This window comes from Pyxicephalus adspersus, chromosome 11 (assembly GCF_032062135.1).
Source record: "Pyxicephalus adspersus chromosome 11, UCB_Pads_2.0, whole genome shotgun sequence".
Lineage (NCBI taxonomy): Eukaryota > Metazoa > Chordata > Amphibia > Anura > Pyxicephalidae > Pyxicephalus > Pyxicephalus adspersus.
The window spans coordinates 39,074,834-39,092,386 of record NC_092868.1 but is presented as its reverse complement, the minus strand read 5'-3'; the positions used below and the strand labels follow the sequence as shown (position 1 = coordinate 39,092,386).

Here is a 17,553-nt window from a genome sequence, read left to right as displayed (position 1 = left end):
TAACCCATAGACCTCTAGGGACATTATATTTTATTATACACTGCAGGGTCTACCTCCGCAGAAAGGCTCCAGTTCTGGGTTAGGTCTTGTGGTGCTGCAGCATCATTTCAAGTGCCTCAGCTGAAGGAGAGGACATTACCATCAACATTTTCTTACCCTTCTTTGCATTGTAGGGACAATAAGCACAAGAAAGGCATGGTGGGCTAGGGTTGGCCTCAGCACTAAGGGAATAAGTGTGACCAAACACTTGTTCCTCAGCGACTACATTAGGGTGATGGAGGAGGCATTATAGCACTGTCAAGGAACATTTATTGGTAAGATCAACAAATATAAATACTAATAGAGAAAATGACCCTAGAGATGCCACTCAGCTACTCAATAATAGAGAGCATTTACCTTTATATGGGCAATTTTTGCATTCTAAATGGACGTACACTTTAAATAAATAGCATTGACCCAAAGTGTCCCCTCTATGTTTCAATGTTCTTTCACAAAGAAAAAGATACAGAGTGCGCTTGTGATACATTTTAAATGTTTGGTCATTTTATCAGTTCTGCTTTTATCTGTAAACCAGAAGTCATCAGATTTTTCCATCTACTCATTACCATATGATGAGAATTTTCCTTTGTACAAGAATAGGTCAATATCTAAGTGTCTTTTCACTGAATTTTATGAGAATGCAAAACCACTAGTTTCAACAATATTTCTCAGCTTTGGGCAGTTTGGGGTATTAGCTGTGTCTAAATCCAGAGATTATTTACTTTAAGATTAAGCATGACATTTGTGTAGCAGTACTGATCATATGAGTATATTTGTGTTAATGCTTGGATAATAACATTGTTTAAGTAAGTCTCTATCTCTGAAAACAAAAAACTCCAACACATAGGTGATATATGCCTTGGGATAATGATATACAATAAGAGTTTTAACATGCTGTAGTTTTATCATTCAACGTAAGCTCATCTCTAGGGCAAGGTCAGAAGAATAATTCAGTTGTTCTTTTTTTAAAGGGATTCATTTTTAATAACCTAGATTTTCTTTACCATACATAAGAATGATTAACAAATCACAATTTATAAATAGGATAAATAAGAACAATTTATAAATCATTAGTTGTCTTTTACATAAAACATGATAAACATATTATAAAAGCAACAAAGGGAATCCAAATTTAGTAAAAAAAAATGGTAAATAGGATACCTTCCCAAAAATCTTACAACTTTCATAGCTGAATTGCAAGCTAGCATTACAAACATTTCATTCATAAGTGTCATCATATTCTAGGTCAAGGATTACTCTTCATGTGGGACTGTACCTCTTCCACTCTTAGGGCATTCCCACCTAACCATCTTCTAGGTTAACAAACCATCACTGGTCAACAAACATTTTCTTGCCAAACAGATTAAAGTCATTTTAGGTTATGTTTGATGCACAGATATGCCAAATATGGTATTGGTTTTGCAAGATTGGCTCTAGTTTTTGAAATAATGACCTCAATAATAACCTCATAGAAAACTAATGAAACATGAAAATTAAGCAAAAAAACTAGATATGCCTACATATATAAAATTACTTTTTTTAAATACTTAATGTCAATATATTCTATATTCAGTATGATTACAGAACTAATCACAAAGAAGTAATTGAAAAAATCTGTTTGTAGGATTTCCTTTCATGCTGATGATCAGGACAATCACGTTGAAGGCTCCAGCAGTAGTCTGCCATCATGTGTCTATCCCATCTGCCCTGTTACCTTCCTTCCATCACCTTTATATCTTGATGGAACCTCTCCCCTTGTTCCTCACTGAAATCACCAAGGTTTTCTGGAAATTTTTTACAAATGGCTATAGATATACTGTACCTTTATGCTCATAGAAGCACCCACATTTTAAAAGTTTAAGAGCAAGTTTTGTACCAGTTCTTCATAATTTTGTGCTTTATGGTTACCCAAGAAGTTCTTGACAACCATGATATAGCTGTGCCAGGCGGAAGCTTCAGTATCAATCATGTAACTTGTGAATTTTGAATCCGTTATCAGTTTCTGAATCTGGGGTCCATCAAAGATTCCTGCTTTTAATTTTTCAGTACTCAATCCAGGGAAGAATCCACAAATGTATTTGAAGCAATCATTGTCCTTGTTCAGAGCTCTAACAAATTGCTTCATTAATCCCAACTTTTTGTGGAGGGAGAAATATTTTCACTTTGTCAACCACTGGCTCATTAATGATAATCGCTGCATTTTTTTTCATGTTTTCCCTTGGAGGCCATGTCACTTATTTCCAGTGATCCTGCTTTGCTCTACTATCCCACAAGAAGATGAAACATGGGTACTTTATGTATCCACTTTGCTGTCCAAGTAGGAAGTTCACAATTTTTAAATCGACACATATGGACCATTGGTGTTCATGATAGCAAAGCTTTTGTAAGACCATTTTGATATTTTCATATTCTTTTTTTTAAGTTTTGTTGAGTGACCAATTGGAATTGATGCATAGCAGTTGCCATCATGCAGTAAAACAGATTTCAAACTTGGGGTGGAACTTTCTATGAAAAGCCACCAGTCTTCTGCTCGGTATTCTGGAACTCCCATATGGGCTAGTAGTCCAGGGATGTTACAACAGTACACAAAGTCTCCATCTTCAGTGAAAAAATATGGTAGGAGTGTAACCTCTCTTGTCCTATAACCCGGAATTTTAGGTTCCAGTCCCAGACAGTTCTTTTCTTTTAGCCTGGATGCTAAAAGTTCAGATGCTTGTTTTGACAGACTTAGGTCACGTATTAAACCACTGAGTTCTTTTGGGGAGAACTTCTGGTTTGATGAAATACTTCTTAATATTCACTTCCACTGCTAACTCCTGGATTACATTACAAACCCTGTATATCTTCCATGTCGGGTACAGGAATATCAGGGAGTGTACTGAACACTGGTATGAGAACATCAGCATCATGTGACACAAGTCGTCTTGCTGGTTCCAAATCAGGGTACTCCCACTTGTTTTTCTTGTAACCATTGAAAACTTTAACATTTACAGCACAAAAATAACGATCATAAACATAGGTACACCAAATTTCAAACTTTTCAGTTTTCCATTTTTCCACTGACGTAGACACTCTACACAAGTTTTGCATACCATATGGGGCGCCCAATACTTATCTTGGTCCCCCAAATACCAAAATATGCAAGATATGCTTGTTTCACAAATTCTGTAATGGTTCTTCTCTGTTTTTGCTGAGAATATTCACCACAAATGTAGCAAAAAAGATTAGGGTAAGTTAAACAACTTCTTCTTGAAGAACTTATATTTCTGTAAGGAAAAGATTGAATAAAAAAAAAGGCAAATGAAAGTTTCATGAAAATAATGCTACAGTTAATATATAAAATGCAAAACATTGGTGTATATAAAGATTGATAATAATATGCTGTATTACCATTTGTTGTTGGTAAAATCATCCATTCCGATTCCTGTATCACAAGAACTAGAGCCAATTCAGTGAAACTGATGTCATTTCTGGATTTAGCAGACCTGAAATACACTAAATATATTTAAAAAATCCTTGGCAAGTGAAAACATTTTTTTTTTGTTGAGCTGTGTAATGCTTTAATGATTCCTGTATCACAAGAACTAGAGCCAATTCAGTGAAACTGATGTCATTTCTGGATTTAGCAGACCTGAAATACACTAAATATATTTAAAAAATCCTTGGCAAGTGAAAACATTTTTTTTTTGTTGAGCTGTGTAATGCTTTAAGGATGAGCAAATGTGCTTGGATTGAGTTGCTGAAGACCAAGCTATAGTCAAAGAGAAAGCATGGGATGCTGGAGTAAGAACCACCATGCGGGACATGTAGCAACGCCATAAAAAAAAAGGGGGGGGGGGGTCGGGTTTTCCACCTTTTCAAACTATTGGCTCCTGCAACTCAGCTCACAAGGGCAAAGACCCACACAGCTCAAGGTTCAGGTCTGGCAATAACACTGTAGTACTGCAAATGTAGATATATAGGTATCAAATATGGCTGCACCTATGTACATTTGTGATCACAAAATCAAGGTTTTCACAATGTTTGACAATGCCTTTCAAACATAGTTTTGCACTGTTAAAAAATTCTGGATTTACTTAAAATCTCTAAAAAGGATGTGCAGAAATAACATATTTTTTTTTCTGTGCAGAAAACAGTCAACGGTTGCTTCTCACTGTACTCATTCTCCAAATGGAGGATCATGCTGTATTCCAAAAGAATTGGCAGGAGCGGTAAGTGTCTTAAATTGTCATGAGCCTGGGTTTAGTTCTGTGGCTTCTACTTCCCTCCATCATAACTAAATCCAGATGTCACCTCCTCATCAAAATCAGAACTATCTGCTTCCTCTCTTCATCTTTCAGCTGCCACCTACTTGACATGATCCATTTCTAATAAGTCCTCTTCTCTCCCATCTCCAATCTGATACCACAATTTCTTCTTCTCTTTTAGTCCTGGTGATAACTTCACCTCTATTTTGGTTTGATACCACTGTCCCCCTCCTACCACAATCAGAACCCAATGCTTGCACAATTCCATCCCTAGTCACCCTTTTCCTACCACCATTAACTGATGTCCATCTTCCATCATGGCAATTATACTCCACTGTGACATTCACCCTTCTTCTTCAATGTGATACCACTACTTTTTCGTAAAATCCATTCTGCTAATATTCATTAGCAGCATATCAGACCACTCATATGCCTGCCTCCTCTTACATCAAAATATGATCCCATTTCCTTCTCCAAAATCTTGCTGCCTTCTTATCCACCTACCAAGATTTAAACCTGATGGCAAATGAAAGTTTTACCTCTACATATGATCATTTCCTATTTAGTTCTATCACTCATAAATAGGAAACTTTATCTGATAAATCACCAATATAACAGGGAATAAATTATAGCCACTAGAATTTGGTTCACTTCCACCTTTCTGTTTATTACTGTTGTATTTAAGTATTTGTACAAATATTTGTGGTTACAAATAAATGTTTTGCTAGATAATCAATAATTTTTTCAGTTTGTTTAACATCAAAGATGCTTTTAAAACATCAATTTCACCCTGGTATAAGGATTAAAGGTTGTGTGTCTTTTATCTTGTACTGAAGTGTATTTTTTTGAATCCGAGATTGTTCACAGGGGCAATATTACAATTCGCAGGGTCACTTGTAAGACCATTATTGCAGACACCGGAGCTGTGTTTAGGGAATAGGTAAAGCAATGCAGGCGTTTGAGATACTAAACTGTTGTCGCTAAACTCCCAGTTGTTGCAGATCTCGATGAATAGAAACATGCATTCCACATGGGGAAAGACTGTTTCCTGACCTGAAGACCTTTACAGGAAATCAACCTTTTCTTTACCTTTATTATTTATGAGCAGGGAAATACGCGTTTTAACCTCAAATACTTCACATTATTTTGGCCTGCACATTGCAATAATTTTGTAAAAATAATTATCAATTTCTTGTTCCTTTGAAGCAACTTTTACGAATACATACATATTTATTATTTAGGTCCACAACACAATATTTTTGGTATGGTGAGCTGGAATAAAACAACTAAATAGTTGTGTCCTCAGTGCCTCAATGATTTAGCCCCAGGGTGAGGCAAAATGCATCAGTGGTGGTCTGGTTGTGAAGGGCTCCAATTAGAAGGGGTAAGTGATTGTGAATCAGGTTTATCTGGACAACAGCAAGCCAACCTCCAAGGAAGGAATGGTTTTACTACTAACTATCCCCCCTTATACTGATCAGTCTTACATCCTGCCAGTGCCCTTGTCACTACTGACATTGTTCATTAGCATGAGATGGTTCCTGTAGCCCACTCAGGTTGTCCAGATCCTTCAGGATGACACATCCATACGAATTAAGGTTCGCTGTTTCTGCCAGCACAGTCTCAAGAGAGTGAATGAGTTACCAGAAAACAGTCCCTTACACAAGGACAGATCTATAAAAGAGCAACAACCAATCAGCAGGACTGGTATCTGCATCTTTGTGCGAAGAGGAACAGGAGGAACAGAGAGCTCTACAAAATGACCTCCAACTGGTTACTTGTGTGCATGTTTCTGACCACACTGTCCAAAACAGAATCTATGAGGGTGACATGTGGGCCTGATGTCCTGTTGTTGGACCACTCTTCACAGCCTGGCACCAAGCAGCTTAACTGCCATTTGCTAGAGAACATCACACTTTTGCCATCACTAGGTTTACCTCAGCACCCCATTCTTTGAGAGCAGATTCACACGGAGCACAAGTTACAGATGTGAAAGAGTCTGGGACACCAGTGTGAACATAATGCTCTTGTAATATCATCCAGCATGACTTGTTTGGCAGTGAGTTAGCAATGGTTTAATGGGGAATACACTTTAAGTGTTGCACAGACCTCCACACAGCAGCTCAGTATTTATCATCCAGGGTTTCATGGAACCCTAAGGTTCATAAAGCCCATGCTAGGGATTCCTTGAACATCAAGCAATTTGTTCTTTTCAGGTCAGTTTAAGTGACATCAGTGATCTTTTTGGGTGACAAGGGTTCTCCAATGTTATAAAGGTCAAGAAACATAATTTATGGTTAGATAGCAGGATGAGATTTCCAAACCCATTGTTAGACCTTACCTGATGAAGTGGGACTGGAGTTGCTCCTAGTGAAGGACAAGGCCCAGCTACATTTGGCCAGGGTGTATAGGAAGTTCCTCTATAATAAAGGCATTGATTGCATTAACTAGCCAAGTAGTGCCCCAAGCTGTCCAGGAGGCCACTGATCCACGTCTGGAAGCAGATGCCCAAGGGCACCATCCACTGTTCAGAAACATGCCCAGATATTGTCAGGACTACATACAGGCACATTGAGGCCATACACACTACTGAGCCAAATTATTAAGTGTTGTATTAAAATTATTGCAAGTTTGATAATTCTGTGATTTCAGTTTTTTACTTTGATTTTCATTGTTTTGTGAATCCAGCCCTCATGTTGGTTTCCACTGACCATTCCTATGTCATTATTTTGTTTGTAACAATTACACAATCTAAAGCAATACATAGTTTCAGATTACATCTTGGTCACTGAGCTGATGTGATTTCCTTAAATTTCCTGAACAGTGTATATAGAGTTCCATACAACGAATACCTCTGCAAACAAGTCAAATGGAGGCATTTTCTTTTTGTTGCAACTGAATTATTGGCTGTACTACAAGTAAACAGAGAAGCTTACAAATATTTATCTAAGCTGTCTGAAGTTTAACCTTTATGAATAACTTCCTTTTTTTTAGTTTCCCTGCGACTGTCTTAGCAAATACACAATTTTATTAGCACAAATATGGAGCAGAATTAACAAAAACGTTTTAGAGTTTTGAAAGACTTTGCCACAATAGATGGTTACAGTAGGAAAATTCAGGGTACTCAGAGATGAGACTAAAAAAATGGGACTGAGAAATGGTTGAAGCAGAACAATTTCAGTGTCACAAAGTAACAGAAAAATGTGTGGTGAGAGTGTGTCATTCTTGTAGGGAGGTAGTTTGGGGCTTGCTGACCTCTATGGCTTCTGCTGCACCCCCAGCTGTCATTCCGACTCAAAGCTTACAGTTTTTTAACGATTTTACATTCCAAGAAATGATAAACTTTGTGGTTTTTTAGATGCTTGATGCAGCATCGGGGGCAGTTGTGAGGGAGGTTTGCTGCCTCTATAGATTTGATTGATTAATATTGCAAATGTTTAAACAGCTTATACAAATGTGTGCAAAGGCAATTGGAGAGAACCTTATCCACATAAACTGACCCCTGTTGTAGAGGTTTGCAAGTGGGGAATCTGGAAGCCCTATTTAATAAGGTATCCACCCCTCACTGAATGTGTACCCCTTGCCCTTTTTCAGAAATTTTTTATATAAATTGGAACTAAACCGTTATACTCATTACACCGCAGACTACCGCCATCTTCCTCCAACTGCTCCTTCTTCTCTTCCTTGTTGCAGAGGTTGGAACTCGAGTCACGCAACTTGAACTAGAGTCCAACTTAAGTCAACTGATAAACGACTTGAGACTCAACTTGGGGGTTTTGTCCAGCGACTTGTGACTTTACTTGGAGGTTTGTCCAGTGACTTGCAAGGAGTCTTCTGTAAGACCACCTTCCTCCTCGCCTTCCTTGCATTCCAAGTCCACGTCTTTCTCCACTTACAGCTAAAGGGGGCGAGGAGGAAGGCGGTGTTACAGAAGCCTCACTGCCTTCCTCCCTGTCCCCTTCAGCTGTCAGCTGAATGCGGAAAGGAAGGCATTATAACAGACTAACTACGACTTGCAAATGACTTGATAAATGAAGTGACTTGACTTAGGACTCAACTTGGAAGAATTCTTGGTAACTTGAGACTTGACTTGGGCCTTGATGTCAATGACTTGGGACTCGACTTGGACTTGAATAATGACAACGTACTCAATGACTTGGGACTCGACTTGGATTTGAATAATGACAACTTAGTCCAACCTCTGCCAGGATGCCATAAATCCCACACAGACATGCAGAAGTTCATTCTCGGCAACCGCACGGGTATCCTGGCAACAAACGCTGAGCGTCCTGGACATCTAGCTGTAGACAAAAGGTTACTGGGAGCAGTAAACATTGTATTTTTTTTTTTACCAATAATGTGACCATATCGTAAGGCATCAATAGCTTCTCACTTACTTCACTGTCTTTTATTGACACCCCAATGCACTTTCATTTCCATGATGAAGAAGTGTGTGACATTGCCGAAAATGAGTAATGTGAAAATGACTTGGCTCCAATGCATGTTAATGTACAACATAACACACATGCATTAACGCATCACATGCATTTAAATGAGTTGTTAGATAAGATAAAACTGTAGGCAATGAAAGTTTAGTGTGCCAGCACCTCCAGTAATTTATATCTGAGTCTCTGAGTAATTGATTTTGCAAACTAACTAGTTATAGAACAACCAGCTTCATGGCTCCTAATATTATCCAACACAGCGTCTAGTGACTAGCAGTAATGAAAACTGTCTTTAGGCAATGCAGCCAACTACAGCAGCAAATGTGTATCCAGGTGACAGAAGAAATCTCCAGGGAATATAATCAGAGAGATTGGTAGCTGCTACACAGTTGCTACTGTGATATATCCCTAAAGCAAACATAGGGACACTGTTGTTGGGGTAATTTATTCTGAGTGATAAATTAGAATAACCTGCATCTTGAAGACATCTCTATATAATATGTGGAGATAATAGAGAAGTATTATAGGTTTATGAAAAGACAAACCGGTCTGGCCACTGTGAAAACCCTGTACGTATTGTGATGGGATAGGTGGGCCAAACTATATCCTTTCCCCTCTATCCCAGAGTCTGGTGCCCTGTCAGAAAATATAAAAACTGTGATTGTTGGTCTCCAAAATATGCCAGATTCTTTTCTGCAGCACATACTCTGCTTTCTTTGATTATTAGGACTTCAAAATCAAGGGAGAATAGAAAGCTTGAAGAATAGCCCAGACAATTGGTCCTGTGGTCCCATGCATTTCACCCAAAGGGCTTTTTCAGGGGAAAATAAGACTCACAACAAAAATATAAAGTTGTAGAAATGTTCTTGCTGGTTGGTGAGTTAAAAAAAAGTATTGGAAGAAGGTAACCTAAGGTAGAGGAAAATACTATGTCTGAAATCTAGAAACCTGGATGTCAAAGGTCCAGGCTGGATGAGCAAAAAGCAGACGTCCTTTGGGTGAAACGTGTCGGGCCACAAGACCAATTGTCTGCGCTATTTTACAACCATTCCTGCCTGTGGTTAGGGAAGGTATGCTAAACCAAGTTACAGGAATTACAGGAAGTTTTGTATAGTATACAAGTCTAAAATCCCACCATTTACTGTGGTTGGACAACTAGTTCTAATGTATATATAATATATATATTTGTAAAGCATATATATCCTATAGCCCACTTGGAAAAAATGGGGATGGACTATATACTAATTGTATCTATTTGTTTGTGAATCTGTTTAAATTCACTGTATTTTTTATGTTAATAAAAGTTTGCCAAGTAAAACCCCTGCTGCTCCCTCTCCTTTTCTGCTGTTGGCCTTTGACAATAAGAGCTTGGCATTTATATTTAGGAAGAGAGAGAACCTTTCTTACCTAACTTCCACAATATTTTCAGGAACTTGAGAACTAAAACCTAATGTAATGGCTACATTTAAGGTGCGTACACACTTCCAATTTTTATCGTTCAAAACGAACGATCGATTGGGCAAAAATCGTTCGTTAAAAAAGTAACCAACGACGCCGACGAACGAGGAAAGTCGTTGGAAACGAACGACCGGACCGGCGGATCGGATTGGACGACGATCGTTGAACATCGTTCGTGTGTACGATCGTTCGTTGATCATCCATGTTCTGAGCATGCGTAATGAACGAACGTTCGTTCACTTTCCTGTCGTGCACATAGTTCCTCTATCGCTCAAACGATCGTATCTATTGTGTGTACAATATCTACGAACGATCGTGTCGTTATCTCTATGTGCAGGATCGGTGCTATACGATCGTTCGTAGATATCGTGCAGGATCGTTCGTCGTTCGTTTTCCAACGATAATAATTGGAAGTGTGTACGTAGCTTTACTCTTAAACAGTATCTCCAAGCTAGTCTATGAATTGATATCATTGTTGGGTATCTTATCTTGTTGTAGAAAGACACACACAAATATATAGTTACTTCAAGATGTCACCTAGAGTATTCATTTAAGAACCCTTTGGCCTTCCTGCCTCCATTGTAAAGAAAATCTCCCAATGAAGATTACCTTCTGTGATTTGTGGCGTCATGTGTTAGTTTTAGATTTGAATGAATGTACTCTTCTGCCTCCTACTGTAATTGTAAATGTGAATGCTGTAATTGTTCTTCTATGTATGTTATGTTGGCAGTCTCTCATATTCAGTCTATTGCTTGTTGCATGTAGCTATACCAGTAACAGGTTATGATAATCCTGAGATGCTGTAGTGGGTAGGTACTGTGGTAGGGTAACTAAAATATGTACCAGTGTCTTTGGTTTTGTGGCTCTTGGCAGGGCCTAAAGGTATATAATGACATATTAAAAATGAGCGAACACCTCCAACATGTGAATGACTGTGAATGTGATTCACTTTACATAAAAGGATAGACACCCCTTTTATGTAATGTACAAATTCGGTTTGTCTGTGTTTTTTAAGTGCAAGCACTGCCCCCTAATTCTCGTTCACCTAGGCGGATGAATGAATGGCAGCGCAAAGCTTTTGGGTGCTCCTTCTGCGCACGCCTGAGCATTTTTGGAGCCTTTTCGTGAGAAGAGAAAAATTTGCCAATTGGCAAGATTTTTTTCCAACCTACGTCAACCGATTACACGCCTTGTTCGGGTGACGTAGGGAGAACTTTATCCCCTACAAATGGGCTGGAAACTTTTTTCTTCCCCAACGCCACCAAAAATTGTACCTCCCTTTCCTGTTCCCCCCACTTTTATTGCCTTAACCCTTCCTATCTCTCACATCACCTCAATTCCACTCCTAACCAATACCTATGAACTCTTTACTGTCTGCTACCTGTCCTTCACAGTAATACAAGCCTTTACCTATCACTCCTCACATCCCTTCATTCCAATCCTGACTTTCCAACAAATGTATGACCACAAACTATACTATAACATTACATTTTTTTAGTAGTAATCCTTTTAGTTTTTATTCCAAGAAATGTATTTAGTTGTATATTATATACTAATATGCATAAATGTCATAATATAACTAATATTTATATTTCTTTTTTCGTGTCTGCAGCTTCTAACTTCTGGAAAACTGGATCCTTGTACAGTACATACGCAATTTGTATCGCAGGTAAAAAAAAATATAAGAAATAATACTATTCCATAAAAGCAAACCTGCAATGATGATTATTACTTACATTTACTAAGTGATAAATAGTATAGAAGATTCATGTAAGTGTCTGGATAAATGCAGCTATTAATTAGAACACATCTAATGTCTAGGGAGATTTTTATGTTGACAGAGGTGCAGTCTTATTTATGAAAGGTTAGGTCAGGGTATATCATTCAGATCTAGCCAACCAATCAATAAGTGTATATATAATTATATAGCTGTTAGGGTTGGATGTGGGCAGTCATTTGGGTATAGCAATGCACATTTATGGGGTACATCTTTACAAATGTTCACTGAGCTTCCTTTGCCACAGAACTCTGAATAGGCAATAAAATGCAGGTCGCACTCCTTCCAGGTCTCTGGATCTTAATCTTTGCAATGGTGTCTTAAAACACATGTGAATCCTAACCCAAGTATGCTAATGCACTTATATAATATGTATCATAAAACACTGTTATGTTTTGATTTTTTAATAGGATACTATTTGTCATCCTTTTTTGTATCTCAGTGCTGTTGATTTCCTGCAGCCACTATGCAACTATTTTCTCCATGGCTGCAGTTAAATGGACCATGCTTGTATACTATTGCATGTAGAATGTGTTATGCATTTTCACCCAAACATTGGTTGCAAGAACATCAAATTCACTACTAACAACAGGTTATAAAATTCTATACACAGCACCGTTCTGTTCTATAGAGAGAGGGGTTACACAGTGGCCTGGGCAGCGCTAGGTCTCAGCCAGGATACTATTTGCATGAAGTGTGGAGGTTATGTCTGTGTTTGCGTGGATCAAATCACTTATTGCCTCTGGCTGTCACTTCTCTGCATAAACGACTGGCAGTCATACAATACAGCCTCTGGCAACTACTGCTATGTGTACACAGAAAACTTCACCAACAAGGGAACACACTTTATTCATCTGAATAACCTTACATTCAAGGGTTTAAATCTTAATATTTATATATATGTAATCACGAGACACAATCCATCAGTGCATACCATCACTATATGCATTGTCTCGTTAACCTTTAAGTTTTTATTTTACTGTTATCCACAGTCCATCACCTTCATTTCCCCCTGAAGAAGCCATAAGGTGAAACGCATCGGGCTACCAGATGTTAGACAACCAATATATTTAAATGTTCTTTATTTTATACTATATTAGGGATCTGGCTGTCTAGTTTGATTACTTTAACCCCATGACATTTAATAGGAGTTGGTAACTCTGACTACATATTTGTATATAGAAGCCACTTTAAACCCCTGGTCTCATCTCTACAACCAAAATATTTCCTTTATAAATACAAGCTAATAGTAATAAGAGGAGGAAGAAGGATGAGGGAGCAGCACCCTGCTGTGCTCACCTCCATGGAAGTAAACTGATTGGTGCCACAACAGATTAATGAGAAATGTCAGGCGACCAGTGTACACTATTATCTGCTGTGTGTATGTAGCTTAATTGTTGCTTCACATTCCACACCATAAATATAATAATCATAGCCTTTGTTTAATATTTGCTTGTTTTATTCCAGCCTATTCTTTTTTGGGGACGAACACGGGAAAATCTAAATGAAATGATTATGATAGAGCCAATCCTAGGCTGGGAAGGACGGGAAATCAATTCTTATGGAAATGTGGCCATGTCGTCTTTAGCAGTTATGCAAATAAGTCACACGCAGGTAATAAACTATACTGAATATTATCTGGTAAAGGGAGTAAAACTTTACAATGATCTCATGTGACTTTGTCACATTTCTGCAGAGTGCGCATAACACACACTATCATATCCACAACCTTTTGCACTGTACATGTGAAAATACCTAATCAATGGAACATCTGGGTGCAGCCTCTGACTACTGAGAAGTTAAAGCAGAGCAAAAAATAGGCAAAAAAAAACTCAACACAATAGATTTGCCTAATGGATAAAATAATACCAGATTTTGCTTAAATTTTACCCTTTATCCAGGGATTTCCCACAGTACCATTTTTTCTGCCACTAGATTCTACTCACTTCATCTGAGCCCTGGTGATCCTGATCCTACCCAAACTTTTAATTGGACATTGTCGGGAGAAGCAGTAGACTAGGGAGCTTATCTCTCTGCTGAACTGTTCTCTCCTCCCATCAGTGTGCTTAAATTCAGCATACTGTCTTCCTCTTACAGTTCAGAATTTCTGTACAAGAACTGCAAGTTTATGATTCCTGATCACAATACATTTATAGTCTATTTATAAAGCAGTAAATGTGATTTTCACCAGATGTTATCAGGTGATCATTGCAGAACCATGTCATTTCTAACACATGCAATTGGAAGATTCACATGCAGAAAATGTTTGCTGAATGTCTGATCACTACTTTAGGGACTGACCTTCTTATCATGTATTATTGAGTACAGAGTTGCATTCATTTCTAACCTTTATATTTGTATGGAGTTCAGGAAAAAAGTGTACTGAGAAAAACTCATTATTTGTATGTGTACAGCTATTGCTGACCTCTTATGAAAATGCTAGTTTCCTGTCTTATGCTGATCCAGTGGCTTTTAGGATTTTCTAAGTCACTAGGTATATTGAGCATTTTGGAGGGACAAAAAGAAAAAAAAATACAAATTTCACTTTTTCAGATTTTCAGATAATGCTGGGTGTAACACAATGGCTTCCTGAGACAACCCATATGGTCACACATGACTAACACTCCATTATACCCATATAAGCCACTAATAAAGCATGCTGTGCCAAAGAATCACTCTATATCATTTTAAAAGGAAGTGATTATCAAGAACCTGCTTAAGAATTGTACATTGTTTTGCATTACAAAGATGCACAGTGCTGGCAATTTTAAACCTTCATTTATTCCATATAAAGAGATAAAAAGCAGAAGTGTCACAGATAAATGCTCAATAAATGTTTTTCTACTAGGTAAATGCAATGTTTTCTTTGGACTAAAATCAAGGATTTACTCACTGGTGTTGTTGAATCATGTATTTATATCACCGGGTGTCCAGATTTTAGTCTTTGTCAATGATTTGTTACCCTAATGACATCTTTCCATGTCTCCATAAGAGGAAAAGAAATTTGTAGTCATATCACACTATAATATATATATATATATATATATATATATATATATATTTATATATAGTAACTCATTTGTTTTTCTTTTACTCTTCAAGTAACATGAAAACTTCACCAGACAGATATACCCAATAGAGCATTTGGATTTAGTGGCTTCAGGCTTGCTGTAGGTCATGATTCACTAAAAGCTGGAGTGAGGGTGAGAAAGACGTATTCAGAGCTTGAACTAAATCAATAGGTACAGCTCCTACATTTCTCCCTAATTGTTTTGGTTATGAATTGACAAACTGACTCCCATTAAAACCTCTTTATATCATGTACAAAAGTTTTCATTACAATTACAATCCACAGGAAATGACAGAGGTCTTCATGGTTCTCTTTCCTCTCCACTTACTCATTTTGTCCATGGATCACCAAGAGAGGCGATTTATGTATCAGGTAAAGCATAATTTAATTATAGATATACTATATAAAGACATAGAACTGCAAGAGGTGCACTTGGTATAACTGCCTATAAGCCCATGAAGCCTGAACATGAAAATATAAAGAAGAAAAACTTGTCCACTCCCTTTTTTATGTAATTTTTTATAAAACGTAAAAATAATGAGTTATATTAATAATAAAAAATAGGATTCCATAGTTTTTGGGGGTTTATTAAATCTTGGTGAATGAAATGTGCCCATATAGCAATCCACTGTTTGAGTGGTCCTCTGGATACACATCTAGAACCACCAAATAAATAGTACTGTTGGGGCATTTACGCATGTACTCGAATATAAACCAATCAAAATACAAATGAAGGTGCTCAATTGTACCTGAAAATACCAGAAAATGCTTTGACTCTAGTATAAACCCAAGGCATAACATGGGATCAAGCTAAAATTTAAAACAGTATTTAATAGAAATGGCAATACAGGAAAAAAAATAATTACATGGGGTCAGTCTATATACCTTTATTTCCTTCTTTTTACAGGTGAAAGTATTTTGTACTTTTCAATTGGTTATGATAAGACATTTGCTCACAATGGATCATTTCTGGCAACCAGTGGATGGCACTGTGTAAAGTTTGTACCAAACTCTGTCTCTTGTCTACAGTGGAAAGAGGTTGTTACACATTTTACATGAGGACACCAGTGCCATCTACTAGTGTAAGTGTAAACCAAAATTCATGACACTCAAAGGAAACAAAACTTGGTTTATACTCAAGTATATACGGTAGCTACAATATATAAATTAGAAAATGCATCTTATTTACCCTTTTGCTGACCCCACTTGACATCTTAATAACAAACTTAACAGGAAAGAGATATAACAATGCTACTAGTTTAGATGAACAACCTTAAAAAAAGAGTGTATGATACAAATACTTTAGATAAGCTTTTCTCAGCATTTTTACTCCAGTGGAAATTGCTTTCAGATTTATGAGAAACCCTGCTAAAAATTAATTATTGGCCAGTGAGAAAAATGCATTGGTTATAAGTGGGAATATTGCCCCTTGACAGTTGTGATCAGAAAGGCATTACAAGAAGTTTAAAAGACTAAAGGTGCAATAACCACAGAAGTAAACAGACACTAATAAACTGGATTCAAATCAGTAGAGAGATAAATCTACTAGGTATAAAATAAAATAAGTCCTTTACTGATCTAATACCACTAAATGTATGCTGGTTTTTGTGGGTTACTGCAGTTTAGGCTGTTCAGTTGAATATATCTGGTGGTTTATCATTCTCTACAATAAGGATTTGGAATTTGTGGGTCTCTTAGATTGTAAGCTTTTCTGGGCAGGGTCCTCTCCTTCTGTGTCACTGTCATCTGTCTGTCATTGCAACCCCTATTCAATTTACAGTGCTGTGTAATATGTTAGTGTTATATTAATACAGGAAAATATTTATTAATATTAATAACAAAATTGGAGTTTTAACTGTTCTATTGAATGTCTGGTGGTTTATCATTCTTTGTAGTTCTCTTCCTTGGCTTCCATTTCACCTTAGAATCAAAATCAAGCTCCTGTGCTTTCCCTTTAAATCCCTCCACAGTTCTTGTCCCACTTACCTTTCTGACCTGATAGAAAAATACTCCCCAACCACTCTCTCTGCTCCTCCAATGACCTATTAATCACTTCCTCACTCATAACCTCATCATACACACGGCTCCAAGACTTCTGTAGAGCTGCCCTGACTCTCTGGAATGGTCTCCCCCATCCTATCCGGCTTGCTCCTACTTTCTGGTCATTTAAAAAAGCACTCAAAACCCATCTTTTTAAACTAGCCTACCTGTCTTTCTCTGTCTCCTAAAACTGTCACTACTTCCCACCACTACATATCTCCCCTCCTATTGTGGGATACTTCCCCACCTCCTAGATTGTAAGCTCTTCAGAGCAGGGTCCTCTCCCCCTTCTGTGTCACTGTCTGTCATTTGCGACCTTCATTTAATGTACAGCGCTGCCTAAAATGTTGGCGCTATATAAACCTTGTATAATAATTAGGCTTGCGTCTTCTTTACAGGGACTTTTGCCTCTCTCTGGAATGAGTGTGCTATGTGACCAAAGAGATAATGGCTATACAATTGAAATCAGTGGTGAGT

At 37.6% G+C, this 17,553-nt stretch overlaps 1 protein-coding gene across 1 annotated transcript in view; it reads left to right on the top strand.

Annotated features, from left to right (window-relative positions):
- Window positions 1–17,553, top strand: part of LOC140340486 (probable pleckstrin homology domain-containing family N member 1) — a 42,172-nt gene that overhangs the window by 7,890 nt on the left and 16,729 nt on the right. Inside the window, exons 2-6 of the mRNA XM_072425734.1 lie at window positions 4,169–4,250; window positions 11,802–11,858; window positions 13,434–13,580; window positions 15,322–15,408; window positions 17,475–17,547. Coding sequence (XP_072281835.1) covers window positions 4,169–4,250; window positions 11,802–11,858; window positions 13,434–13,580; window positions 15,322–15,408; window positions 17,475–17,547 — 446 coding nt within the window. The remainder of the gene's footprint in view (window positions 1–4,168; window positions 4,251–11,801; window positions 11,859–13,433; window positions 13,581–15,321; window positions 15,409–17,474; window positions 17,548–17,553) is intronic.